This window comes from Melanotaenia boesemani, chromosome 5 (assembly GCF_017639745.1).
Source record: "Melanotaenia boesemani isolate fMelBoe1 chromosome 5, fMelBoe1.pri, whole genome shotgun sequence".
Lineage (NCBI taxonomy): Eukaryota > Metazoa > Chordata > Actinopteri > Atheriniformes > Melanotaeniidae > Melanotaenia > Melanotaenia boesemani.
Window position 1 is genome coordinate 33,997,484 of NC_055686.1, and position 14,910 is coordinate 34,012,393.

Genomic DNA, 14,910 nt, shown 5'->3' on the forward strand with positions numbered 1-14,910 from the left:
TGGGAAAATCTGTTTTATGACGTCCTCCTTCTTGTACTGACTTGTTTGGCATTCCCATGCCTGCTAGCGTCATTGCTGTATTGAGATCATGAACTTCTTTGCAATTTACCAACATACTTGTGGACATAAAGTGTTGTGAAACCACAAAGCCTCAGCTCAGCCTGAACATACAAGCAGCACCTCCACCACAGCTGTTGGACTTTCTAGCAGATCCACTTGAGCACCCGAGCGTGGCTGCAGCCACTCGGCTGTCACGCTGGAGCACATTTAGCCCGGGCCTCGATGCAAATTGCTTTCCTGCTTTGTTGATGTTTGTTGGAAATATGTAAAAGCTGAAGATGCAGTTCTGTGGAGCTGTATGGAAAGTCAGGGTTTGCTTTGTAAAGGTGTCACTGTGTTGCCCTTTGATCTGTCGCATTGTTATCACAATGATTCACAAGGTTACTCAAGTTCAGCTCTCCCCTGGTTAAAGTTTACTTTTCTCACCCAAGACTACCATAGATCTGGAGATATTTGGGGTCAGTATCAGGTGGTCTTAATAAATTAATTTATATTTGACTACCAATACTTTAGCTATACCTTAGTAAGAGACAGCTTCCTTCTTGCTTCGGTACAAAAAAACCTTACTTAACAAGTTTCTGAAATTTTATGACTTAGCGTTTCTCTGCTAATGAAGTTGTTTAAAGTTAAGAAATAATACGAAAAATGTTTGAATGTTTTCAAGTCAGTAAAACGTAAAACCCCCTCATATTATCTTTAAACCCTAAATCATTAAGTGTGCTGGCTTGTACCACCCGTGTTATTTTTTACTTTCTTCATTGTAAAGCCTTAAATTAACCACAGAATGAGGAAGTGCTTTCGGCTGCTTTCCTTATCTTTGTGCACTTATCAGTAAGCCGAGTAGAAAATAAAGAGAACTGAGGAAAAGTTATGAAGGGAGTGAAACAGTAAAATACTGTAGAGGGACACGCTGTGAGTAAACGATATTTTGGGTTTCCTTTTACAACGGAAGCCAGCTAATGATGACCACGGAGGGCTCCACCATAGAGACCACCCAGACAAGGGCAGGCCTTTAGTACACCTAAAAATAGATAACACCAACAAAAATAAAGACACAGATAGAGAGTTAATGAAGATAATAAAATAAGACTAAACATAAAAAGGTTAGTTAAAAGCTAAGCTAAAAAGGTAGGTTTTCAGCCTCTTTTTAAAACATCAACAGTCTCTGCAGCCCTGCGGTTCTTTGGCAGGATGTTTCACAGTCAAAGGCCATAATGATGGAAAGAGGCCTCAACACAAAGCTCTTCTAGTTACAGCAGAGTCCCGAGTCTGCTTCACAACGCCTGGATAAAGTGAAGGGAGTTAACCCCAAAGTTAGCCGCAGCTTCACCCAGGAGGAATTACCTCGCCTCAGCCTCCCGACCATGGTGTGGAGGCGGAAAGTTTAACAGCTCTCTCTGTTGGAGTTTTCACCGATAGTGGAGGCAACAGACTAGAGCAGCATGGTTACTAAACCCTCACAGAAATGCTGCCCTTCAGGAGCAAATAGAGCGGGCGGAAAGAGGAGGAAAATAACTGGTTTTAACGCTCTTGCTGAGTTCAGCTCACCTGGTAAAGCAGCCGCTCATAAACGCAGCCAGACCAGGTTCAGTTCTGACCCACTTTCTCATCTGCCTGCTGAACAGTGAAGGACACTAGATCCTGCAGATTGTTAAACAAAATAAACACTCATGTATGGAACATGCACATTATCCAAATAACATCTCACACGTCTTACAACTCCCCTTTTTAGATAAGGAGTCATTTTAATTTCATTACAGATGATGTCATAATGACATCACAACTAAACGACTTATTGACTTTGATTGGCCTCACCAGTCGACTTGAAAAATCACCTGAAATGTCTGTCCCTAATATGAGGCGTGGCTTGTCTCTAGCTCCTTGTTTAATCGTTTGGAAAGGTTTGTTTTTAGGTTGTCATGGCAACGGGCCAAAATAAGTTCTGACAAAGTGATTTTTGAGATTTGGTTTGTTTATGTGTGTGGTTAGTTTTAGAAGACACCATGAGGAGCTGTTTAGGACTAAAAGGAAACCTCGGTGGATCAGTAATGAGCATATAAACAGCTGGATTTTTAACTTTTATCCTCAGGTTTGATAGTTTGATGTAGAGATGTGACGATTATAGATATTCTTGGTATGACCGTCAAATAATCACAGTATTCTGACTACCACGGTTATCATGCACTAATTAATTTTACAACACTATAAATGTGTAAAATCATATTAAACTTTAAGTTTTATTTCTTTCATTCTTTTGATGCCAACATAAAATAATTAAACAGGAAGTCTGATTCCAACTAAACTGTGATTCAGAAATCTCATTAATACGATTGATCCTACATTTATCTAGTAGTTAAAAATCAACTACTTACATTTGCATCCTAAGTTAAAAAATGGTTTGCTCAACATGTTTGTGGCTTTCAGACTACATAAAGCAAACTTTTTCTACTCTGATTTGATTTTTTTTTATCTGAAGATGCCAGTCACAAACCTGTGACCTACAGATATGATTTATCACAAACAGTCCCTGAGATAAAGTTTGTTCCTAAAGATCCCTCAGTTTTTCTCTTGCAGATGTCCTCCACAGTTTTTCCTCCTTGAGGCTTGTTTCTGGTTAGAACAACAAGTTCTTCTACTAAATTAAATTATAAAAACAGTTCTGCTGCCCTCTGGAACCACTGCACTGACTGGTTTATTTACATCAAACCAGTTAATGGAAACGTGGTCGATTCACATTTATTTTCTGCAGCTTTTTAAAAGATTGCATCAGATTTGCTTCACTGCTAAATGTTTTTTCTTTTAAAGAAACTTAATAACAAGAAATACAAGACTGTTACAGGACTGTTAACTTCAGCAACAATTCCCCTCTTTAAGACTTGTTTCCAGTATGGGAATCCTGGCTGATAAGTCAGAGGTGACTCTGCAGGCAGAATGAAGGGAGCGGCTGCTGTTAGTAATCTGTAACATTTACATACTGGAGGAGTGAGGCAGCTTCAGATTGTGTTCTGGATAAAAGCATAACTTGGATGATAGAATCAGCACATAAAATCGGTGAAAAGCTTGTCTTCAGTGTTTGGCTGCATGTTTCCTGTCATCACCGCCCTGAAAACAAACCCTTGGTGCTGGACTCAGGCAGCAGTCAGACCGAAGACGACCTCCACATGCTCAGGGTTTGAAGTCAGGAGGGTTAACTGCAGCTGGGATTGTTGAAATGTCTGTTGTTGGTTCATTATTTGCTTATTGGAACTTTTACAGATTTTGGTGTGACTAGTCTAGCGGTATGTCAGATGGGGAAAAGAAGCCATGGTTTTCTTCACTTTTGTACCAGCTGATTATTCCATGCTTTCTTTTTTCTTTGGTCTCTTTATAAGTTTCCCAGTGTTTTCAGTGATATGACCTTAACCAGCTCACATGATGTTACAGAGGTTGTTCACGTTCTCTGGTGTGACCTGACACTTTTTTTCTTAAATGTCTATTTAGGAGCTGAACCCAAGCACACAGCTGCACCAAAGTGGAGCGTACACTCATACTTTCTGTTCTAATGACCTCAACTATTCATTCCTGTCTATCCCTGCATCCCCTTAGGAGTCTTTTTGCCAGGAGAGTGAAGGATAGCCGACCTGTGGAGGAGAGAGATCCTGGCTGGAAGCTGTTTGGGAAAGTCCCACTGCGGGAAGCCCCCATCAAGGACCCTAAGAAAATACAGAAGGTAGAGTCTAAGGTTACCTACAGTTACACATAGTGCGTAAGCTACATGTTTACACTTCCCTCAGTGTTTTCATTGGTATGAAGCAGCAGGTGACATTGTGCCTGTGGCTCCTACAGTGTGTGTGTGTGTGTGTGTGTGACATCAAAGCTGTTTCAGCTGCTGGTAAAAGAAATAAAGGCAGCAGTTCAGAAAGAAATACTCTGCTGTGACGTGATGCCCTGCGAGTCTTAAGTTTATATGTGACCAATCAGCTGCTTAAATCAAGCTAAAGATGCTAAGAGGAGTCATTTAACCAGAAAACAGGAACATAAAGTTTAAAGTACACTCAGTGGCCACTTTATTTGGTACATCTGTTCAAACATTGCAGTTTCCCTCTGGGGAAAAATAAAGCAGTTTTCATTTCATTAATTGACACAAATCTTTGTGTTAAACAATCTTTGCACAATTTGGACCCTTTGCTGCTGACCATGTCCATCCCATCAGGATAATGCACCATGTCCCAAAGCTCAGATCATCTCCAGCTGCTTTCTAGAACATGACGATGAGTTCAATGGACTCCAACGGCCTCCACAGCCACCAGATCTCAGTCCAGTAGAGCAGCTTTGGGATGTGGTGGAACGGGAGATTCTCATCATGGATGCAGCAACTGTGTGATGCTGTCATGTCAATATGGAGAAAACCTCTGAGGAATGTTTCCAACACCTTGTTGAATCTGTGACACCAGTCTGTTACTTGAAAAGTGGACCTAAAAATAATTATAAAAAATGTAAATCTTCATTATACTAAATAATATCACTAATAAGCATGACATGAAAACTGAGCTAATCTTCTGAAATCACATATTTATTTTTTTAAAAAGAAGAACTTGATAAAAAGACCTTGTTATTTTATCATATAAACATAATTGTTCTGTGTTTGTGTCGTGTCATAGATAGGATATCACTCCCATGACGAAACAGTGGGCTCGTTTTGTAGATCATGTGTTTTCTTTTTTTATTTTTTTTGAGTCTATTGCATCTCAGCAGCTGTAGAACCGTTTTTAGAAATACACCAGGAAGCATTTTTAAATGAAAAGGAAGCTGCATTGTTGACTTTATTTTGATTCTTTCAAGTAAATTGTTTATTACTCCATCATTGTGCACTCAGGAATATTATTGGCTGGATGGAAAATAAGCCCTCCTTGTGTGTAGTATAAATTAGGTTCATCAGGCCCTGGGATCACCTGTCAGCTGTGGTTAAAGTTGCTGTTTAAAGCCTCAGGTAACACATTTACACTAAACTCAACCCAGATGCAATGAAGGTCAGAATGTTGTTGGTGATGCAGGCTTCAACTTAAACATTACTGGCAGCTTTAAACACTAATATTACCCCATATATAAAACGTATCAGCTTGACATTATTTCAGTGTGTGGTTGACTTAGACATTGATTGTGCAGCTGCTGATTGAAGGGAAAATGTTGAGCTTGTTGCTTGATGTTTGATTGTGCAGCTTATCATGACAGATAACATGACTAAGGGATAAGTTTCTTTTTTTAATTATAACAATTTAAATAGATGTCTGAAATAGTCAAGAACATGTTGTAAATGAGTAAAATCAGTTGTGTTGTGGAGTGTTTGAAACACAATGTCCTGAGCAGAAACACTCCCTGTGAGTAACAAGGATATATTTAGGACACCACGTGTTGAAAAGCAAACAGACGCCTACTGTTTGAGCTCTGTATTTCATAGAAACATGGTGAAGTGGACAATGCTGGCTGTTGACCCTGGTCATGTCAGGAGTGAGTGTACTGAGACTCGTGGGTTTGGTAACATGAGAATGCTTTATGTGGCTGATAGGGAGGCTGTGGTGGATCTGTAGGTTTTAAGATTCAAGATAAGACAAAAAATAAATATAATGAAAACTATGAAGAAAACTACTCTTAATAGGGTGCTTATTAGAAAGTCCCCTCAAACACCCACCCAAGTACACGCATACTGATAAATACTTAATAAAATCCTGATTATGAGAATTTATTTGTAATTGCTTTAAATATAATTAAAATAATTCTAAAATAATTTCTACAGTTGTCATCTTCATTCTTCTGCATTTTAGTTTGCTTCCTGATCCTCTTTTTCGTTCCCTGGTCGCATGTCAACTATTCTCCTCAGCACTGCCCCACGATTTCTGATGGTATTCCTCCATCTTCAGTGTCAAGCGATGGCTAGCTAAGCTCCCTGAAAACAGACCAAATTACATGCGTAACCGATGCAGGAGATGGACGAAAACTGTCTGCCCGCCTGCGTATCCGTCTTGTCGAGCATAAATGGGCCTTTACACACCAACAGTTAGGTGTGTGTAATAAAGTTGTGACTATAAAGATGGATTTAACATTTGTGCCTTTTTCTGTAAACACCCACCAGTGCTCTGCTATTTGTCTTTGCTTGACGATTAGCTCAGGGTGGATGTAACCTGCCTCCCGGTGTCCTCTGTTAGACAGCAGCTGGTGACCGAACACTTGCTGTATAATTTCCCTCTTCTATTCAGAAAAGTGTCCCAGGCCAAATTAGACAGCAGGGTAGCCGTGAGCTACAAAAGGAAACCAAAAGAACAAGAATGCAGTGTGTAATTAGAGCTGTGAGAAACCTGTTATTGTGATTCCATTTAACGTCGGGGAAGGAGCGTTATCTCCTGTGCTCTTTGTGTATCTCAAGTCTGTTAATGTGTGGTTTGTGGTTTGTTCACTTATCAGCCCTGTAATATGCCATGCATTGGTTTTTAATGGCTTATGCTGAACTGCCCACCTGTACTGGTAGACAAACTAACACATATGTACACACACATTCTTTATATCCATCTTATCTGTGTCTGTAACCCTATACCTGACCTAAGGAATCAGTTAACAGGGATAAGATTTCAGCTTTTATCCTTCAGCCTTTTGAAGATGGAGTTACAGAACTGGATGTGTGCGTATGCTTCGTTTCCTAATGTTAGTGTTCAGACACTGCTTGCTCTTTCCACTGAAAATCATCATATTGATCATTGGGACGAATATGACTTTTGTATTCTGCACTTAGATATAACGTGACACCTCAAGATTTGACTTTCTGCTGTGAATTAAAGGTGAATAATTAAATTTAGTATGAAGTCGCTCTAACAAATGTTCTAATACTTGTTCTAAACCTTCTGGTAGTGCTGGGCGATCATATGATTGCGCTTAATGATCGCAATAATTTCTGGCTGATCACGGTGATCAGCTCGATCAAACATGACGGAAATGTGCGCAACAACAGCCAATCAGAGTCGAGCCTTTTCCTGCTCCACCTCCCTTTGCAAATTGCTTGAGAAGTTGAAGCTAGGCAAGCAGAATGACCGAACGTGGAGCTGAGGGCAGCAATGTCCAATAATGTCCTGAAGCAAAGAAACTGCACTTCACAACGATTTTTCCAGCGTGGAGCCTCACTGAACAGTTGCTTTATGGCATGGCATCACACACCAGCAGCTGAATATCAACACATGAGCCACTTAACATGCAACGTGACTGATTCGGCAAAGAAACGCAACAGGGTGTTATGAAGGAAGAGGGGAAAAGAAAGAAAGAAATGAGAAGAGTCAACATCAGACCGACTTTTACTGACTGGAGAAATCGTCTTTTACTGGGTTTCAGGTTGTGGCTTAGTGCCAGGTGGTACACCAGTTCTTACTGAAAACTGTTTTATTTTTATTAACAAAACTATGACGTTGGACATGACAACACTAAAAAAATCAGTTTTCTGGAGATACTTTGTTTTTAAAAGCTCAGACGTGGACCAAACAATTATTTACTGCAAATGCTGTCAAGCTGAAGTTGTTGCTGGAGGCTGCAATACGAGCCATTTGCTGTACCACCTTAGCTGCAAACATGTTTTGGAGTACCAAGAATGAATGAGGCTAAGATCCGCACCGTCCACATCTTCAGATAAAACTGGAAAAGCTGGAAGATGTATGATGTACAAATCTCCTGATAATGAAAATACTGATCTTAGAGCGAATTTCTTCTGTAGACTGGCTATCAAGAGCATTGATTCAGAGATCGAGCCAATAGTGTTGATCCAAACATCGTTACAGTAATAATTTGTAAGACCCACTTAAAACGTAAAATTAAACTTTTACAAGGTTCACTTAGGGCAGGGCAATATGGCCTAAAAATAAAATCTCCGATTTTTTTATAACCAAATCCGATTTCCGATTTTAATCGATTTTTTTTCTTTTCTTTTACAAAACATCAATAAACTTATTAAAAACATTTATTTGTTTATTTTTGCTGGCATTCATCTATATAAAGTATATAATGTCATAGCTTTTCCACCATATAAACAACTTGCATAGAAATATGCGACACAATGCATCTGTTATCTCTTTCCATCTGGATCCTTATCGTACAGGATCCACTGCAGAAATAATTCCGCTGATGAAGGTTGTCTTTTAACGAGGGTTTGTGGGTCAAGTTCACTTTGCATCTCATAGAAAGCAGCATTTCTCACTGCAGTTATACACACAGCTAAATCCAGGCATGAGTAAAGGGTCACTTCACTGAAAATCTGTCAGACAAACACCTTTGTGGTGTGGAGGGAGGGCGAAGTCTGCTGCTAACTAACTATGTAAAAAAAAATCCCAATTTTTTTTATAAAAATAAATCTCCTGAAATGGAAAATTTGATTTATCGATTAATCGCCCAGCCCTAGGTTCACTGCTATCGTTTGACATCTACAGTCCCAAATTTCTGATCAGGTTTGTGTGAAATCCGCAGTAACAATCTACTGCTCTCTTATAACACACAGCCCTCATACTTAATTTCAAGCACACCTCTGCTGTATAGTAGTAATTGGAAAATCCATTTGCTGACTGGACCACAACCTTTAATTCCATTCAGCTTTACTTATTCACAAAGAACAGACACAGTCCGTGTCAGCATGATTAATTGTAGTCCAGTTATAATCCATTTAAATCAACACTCGTCCAATGTATAATAACGTTATTAATACGAACCAGTTAATGAAAATAACTTTAAATACAAACACCCATGAAAACAAGAGTCATCTTGTTATATATACTTCATGATGGAGTTGCAGCAGGTTTTTCTGCAGCATTTGAAAGGCAGGAATAAGCCAAATGTTCTGCAGAAAAATAATATTAATGCAGATTAATGCACAACCAAAAATCCAACACAACTCTTCATTGATTTGTCAGAATATCTCATTTCTAAACAGAAAAAGATGTTCACACACTAGTTGAAAGTCTATGAAATACTAAATAATGGTATAAAGTTGTACATCTGGAGATGTTGGGGGAGGAAAGAAGATGAAGAAGAACAATGTGGCTCACACTGAAGCCTCTCTGTGTCCTGACTGGATTAGAGGAGTGGAGGCTTAGTGGCTGAAACCTCATCTGTTACTCTGGGGTTGATTAGAGGGACTGGCAGGGACGAGCAGAGTGCAGAGCCTTTCATTGCAGCTTTGGTGACTAACACCACACGGCAGTGCTGATTTGCTGACACGCGCAGCAGCGATAGACCTGCAGCGGAGTGGATCGGTGTAGCGTCACTGCTCAGAGAGAGAGGGGGTGGAAAGCAGGGTATCATGCTGCTGCATCCTTTGCAATGCGGGGTGTGTCTCTCCATCAGCAGCCTGCCTGTCACCTTCTGGTTGTCCTGTTACCAGGAGTGAACCCTCTGGAGCAGCCGTGATGCTACGCTAGGGTTTTGAAACAAACCCGCCCCCCCACAGGAGGACTGGCCGTCTGTAAGGAACCGCAGCGTTCATGGTGAGTGAGCAGCAGCAGTGTTCTGCTGAGCGATGTGACCCGCTGTCGCTCTCCTTGTCTGGAAGAATCAGAGGACACCGGTAGCACGAGCTTGAAAGGGAGGCAGCCGAGGAAGAGAATGGCTCGGGTTTCACATAATAGCCTCTTTCAGCTCTGTGTTTTGTGAAGGGGGGCAGGGTGATGATGGCTGAAATGCCTCTGTTTCTAGAAAGATAGAAATAAGCCTGCTTTTCAGGATGTTTTGATGGGATAATGTCCAGCCTGATGATCCATCTTTACAGCATGGATCCTGTTCTGTAGCCTTCAACTTAGTACAAGACCAAACACGTGCAGCAGTGATGCAGATTTGTCTCCTTTTAAGCTCTCATGGTGATTTCCTGCTGAATCACCGTCTCTATTGTTTATTTACTCTTCTCTGTAAAGCATGCTGGGATGTATAGCAACTGATTAAAACTGGAAAAGTCTGGAAGCTGCATATTTTCCCTTAGCTGTCTGCCAGATCATCACAGTACTGATGAGGCTCTTCGTCAGCCCCCTGTGGTAACTGTAAGTCAACTGTTAGTGTGTCAGCCGCTGTGTGAGGAGGGAAAAATACTACACACAATTCAAATAATTGTTTAAAACCCATTCAGCTGATCACAAACTGTAAGTCTGAGAATTCATTGCTTTCATTAAGTTCCGTCTTACAGAATCAGAAATTTAACAGTCGATTATTAAAGCTTGCTTCATAAAATGCAGTGAATTTGAAAGCACCTCATAAATGTTGATGCATACTGATGCACCTGCTGATTGGTGGATTCTTACATGTACAAGCAGGAAGACGACCAAGAAAGACTTTTTCTCACACGAGGTTTTTTAGAAGGAGAATAGTTTTTTTAAACTGCCTCTTCGCCCATCATGCAGCATCATGTGTCTTTAACCTTTATGGATCAAATCAATTTACTACACTTTCTGGTCATTGGAGGACAAAAATGTACTTTCCCCAAAAAAATGCTATAAAAATATTATATATTAATACGTTTTTCCACTTTTTCTGCTCAAATATTTCGCACAACTTCAATCAGTCAAATCTAAAAAAATGTAATTATTCAAATTATTGTAACATTTTAAATGTCCAGTTGATCACATATTGTCACTGTTTTTATGGTAAAAACACACAAAAAGTTGTTATATTCCAGAATATAGGTTTTGGCTGCCTGTCTTAATCTGGCCTGGCTTAGTCTTAAATTACTTAAAAATTTGTGACAACATTTACTGGTTAATTAGAGGACAACTCCCAAAAAAATGTTATGAAATCTTTAATTAACTTCAGTTCTAATAAAAACTATCAAATATGTAGTTATTCAAATTATATTGATTCTCTAAACAGGACTAAAGCAATTTAAGCAAAAACCAGAAAAAAAATTCTGTAATGTTTTTAAATCAGTTTATGGGAGAAGAACAACATTTTCTCTTGAAAAAAATCATTCTGTTTGGGATAACACAACTCAAATGGTGCTAAAAATTGAGGGAAAATTGCCTAAAGGGCCGAAAAATTCCCCAATGGACTAAAGTCCCTAAAGCTTACAAGTCAGAGGATTTGCTTTTATAATTTAACTAATATCTTTAAATAAGAAAAAGGGAGTTTTGTACTGTAGTTTAGCATTAAACTTAAAATGCATTTAGATTAGGACTTGTTATGAAGATAGATTAAATAATGATAAAGAACGTATCACAAGCTCTAATTACTGACCTCCATTAATTTTCTCACTCAACGTGCAGACAAGAAGAAAAAGTGTGTCCAGTGCATTCACTACAGTGACTCTAAAAGCAAAGAAATGTGTGAAAACTGGAATCATACTTGATATAATGCTTATTTAAGCTATTCTTTGATGTGTTTTACTTATTTATGTTGAGCAGTTTGTTCAGTGGCTGCTGTCGTAAAGTGCTTTATAAATAAAGTTGGCTTGGCTTTTAGCGTGTTTTGTTTTCCATCGGTTCATGAGTTATGTCAGTAGTTTCATCATCCACCTTGTTGACGTTGATGCCACGTGCTGGCACCTTCCTGCTTCCATTTAAATTTCACTTTTTACAGTATTATAAAATTGTCCGATTTTCTATAAAACAAGCTGTATTTGAGGCACAGTCCTGATAAGTAAACCTGTGTGTATCCTTCGTTTGCTGGCTGAGAAACACACCTAGCAGTTACAAACCAAACAGATGCCAACTGACTTATTCCCACTTAGCTCTGTGCATTTTGAGCTTTGCCTCAGGCGGCTTTTAGTCAAAGCCTGCAAGTTAGAGCCGTTTAATATGAAGCCAGGTAAGCCACCCTGCTGCGGCCTTTCATCTCCCGGCTTACATTATTCACAAAGCTTTCCATGTTTCCGTGAGGATTTGATACAGAGGCAACAACCGTGGCAGCAGAGCAGGACGTTGTAAAACACCTTCTCATTCAGAATTTCAGTGATGCTGCTGACCGATGAGCTGTAAATCATTCAGTGTTTCATAGTGTCTGTACGTTCTAGCTGCTAATGCCATTAGCAGCCAGCATGAACACCAGTCATCCAGAGAGCGCCTACATCACTTCCAGGAAATTGGAGAGCTGCACTGAGAGCCAGCGTGATGAAGCATGTTGCCGTGGCACCAGGTTATCATGGGATACAGATGCTATTCCAGCTAAAAGCTACTACACAGGGACCTTACTAAGCAACCAGGTTTTCTACCAGCCAGTGATGAACGCTCAGAGAAAACCAACCTTTCTGCTTCATGTTTGCCACTACCCATTAATCAAAATGAAACTCTATCCTGCCAGAAGGTGTGTCACAGTTTGACTAATTTGTACAAACAGATCTTTCGTCATCTGCTTGTCTCAGACTGGATTTGAAGCCATTAAGATTTGACACCCAAACCCACTCAAACTTAAGCTTTAGCACATGGAGCTGGATGAGGATGATTTGTTTCTAATCCAGGAAATGTAACTGGCATAGCAACAAGCGTTTGTCACTGATTCTGTGACAGCACAAGCAGACGCAAGAATCCTGGAGTTTTCAACAAATGGTGATTATTTGACTAAGTTTAGAGATTGTTTGAGTCGCTGTTCAGGAATATAAGGCATGCTTTGACAGCATGACTGGCTGAGGTATTTCTCAACACCACGTGCTAGCTGTATTTCTCCACTGTTGACACATACTTCCTGGTTCATCATTTCAGCATATGGTAATACCTGCACTGCTGCTGACCTGATGCAAGGCTGCCCTCCTCCTTTACCTTAACCTCTCTCTCTGCAGTATCCATCTGTTCTCAGGGTGCAGAGCTGTGGCTGATCTGTTTTACCCACCTACAGCTGATTCTAGCTAGAATAAATCATAAATAACCAGCTAAAGACAAACCTTTCAACTATTTATATGAAGGGAAATATATATATATTTAACATTTACTAAGAGATAATCAAGAAAACCCTTTAGTCTTGCAGTAAATAGCACAGACTTAGTTTTGTGAATACTTTGCCTACTTTACAAAAAAAGTTGTGCTATGACCTTTACAGATAGTCCCAGATGTATGTAATCTATGTGGCCAATTGTATTTTGATACCACATTTCAGTACACGATGCATTAACAAACCGATCACATTTCTTTCTGTCTTCTACATCACCTTCTTTCCTCTGACGCTCAAACTTGAAGCAGCATTTTCAGCACTCTCCCTTTGAGGGCTTCTCTTTCTTTTTTCCATTTGCTTCTATTACATCATGCTAGTGCTCTTCTTTCTTTTATCCTGCTCGCACCGAAGCAACATCCCTGCTGTGTGTTAGTACTCCGAGATGTGGGTACTGTTTCTTTCTCGACCTTTTTCGATTTTATTTTTGCAAGACAGTAAATTTACTTAAAAGTCAATAGAAGGGTCTACTGCTTTGTGTTTCTTTCCATTGAAAACCTCCACAGGTGCCTTTGTGAAGTCTTTTTTTTTTATCCAGTACTGCAGTTTGTAGGTGCTGTCAAACAGAAGAGGTTGTTTATCCTTGTTTCTGTTGCAGGAAGTATCCTCTTCCTCCATAGAGGAGCTATCAGTGAAATAAGTGTGTGGAGACTGGTCGGAGGTATGGCCAAAGTGCCAGCTTTTAGACCACTTTAGCTTGGCTTTGTCTGCTTCCAGAGCAGTTTACACTGCACCTCTTACAGAAGTATAATCTTTTTTTCTTTGGTGTGTTTGTTAAGGTATGTTGTTGTTGGCTTGCTTCCAGACTTAAGCACCTCAACAGGTCTTAGGTATAGGTTTGCTACTAAGTTGGCCAACACATTTTTTGAACCCACATGATGAACCATTGTAGCTTGAGACGAGACAAACTCCACGTAATAGCAAATTGTGCTGTTTAATGCTGTTTAATCCCTCTGTCTGTGCTTAAATCTAAGCTATGCTCTCTTAGTAGTAACTAAATATACAGCATTCAGGTACTGCTAAAAGATGGTAAGCTTAGCTAAACAGATATGGTAGATATGATAAATCTTAGGGCAGGGTATTGTCTGTCTTATACTAAATAGGCATCCACCTTCTAGATATGGTATGTAGTTGGTTGTTTGCCTCCAGACCACTTTTAACTAAGCTGACTTTGCTGAACTTGGTTACTTTCTGTTCTTAAAGCTAAGCTAACCATATCTTTACAGTAACTAAATATGCAGCATTTAGTTACTGCTAAGAGATGGTTACCTTACCTTAGCTAAATAGTTATGTTAGATGTAGTACATCTTAGGATGAGGCATTATCTTATCCTACTATGGATATGCATCCAGGGTCTCGATATGGTATATTGTTGGTTGTTTGCTTTCAATCTTAAGCACCTTTGACTAAGCTAACTTTGCTGAGCCGTTGTAGCTCAACTTGGTTAGCTTTCTGCTATTTAAGCTAAGTGAACCATCTCTCATCAAAACTGAATATACAACATTCAGTTACTGCTAAGAGGTGGTTAGTTTAGCTTAACTAAATAAATGTGGTAGATATGGTAAATCTTAAAATACAGAACCACATATTGGCAGCTAGGTTCTAGATCGAGTATGCAGTTGGTTTGCTTCTAGGTTTAAGCATTTTTGGCTAAGATAACTTACCTCAACTTGGTTATCTTACCATCGTGCTCACCATGAGAGCATTTTCCATATTGTTGAAGTATTTCTTATTTAACATGCTGGCAGTTGTAAGAGTGCCAGTGTAGTTTGATCATTGTCATGGTTAACATGTCTACGTCATTTAGTCTGGAAGCATATTGATGTCCTGCTTTTTTATGCAAGAAAAAAGTAAATGAAATTATTTAAATGTGTCTCACGCTGGAAATCCGGCTTAACAGACAACAACACAGCGGTGGATTGTTAGCATGGACTATATAGGTAACAT

The 14,910-nt window shown here is 39.5% G+C and overlaps 1 protein-coding gene across 1 annotated transcript in view; it reads left to right on the plus strand.

Annotated features, from left to right (window-relative positions):
• tbc1d14 (TBC1 domain family, member 14) overlaps positions 1-14,910 on the plus strand; it is a 51,248-nt gene that overhangs the window by 14,024 nt on the left and 22,314 nt on the right. Inside the window, 1 exon segment of the mRNA XM_041984837.1 lies at positions 3,646-3,769. Coding sequence (XP_041840771.1) covers positions 3,646-3,769 — 124 coding nt within the window.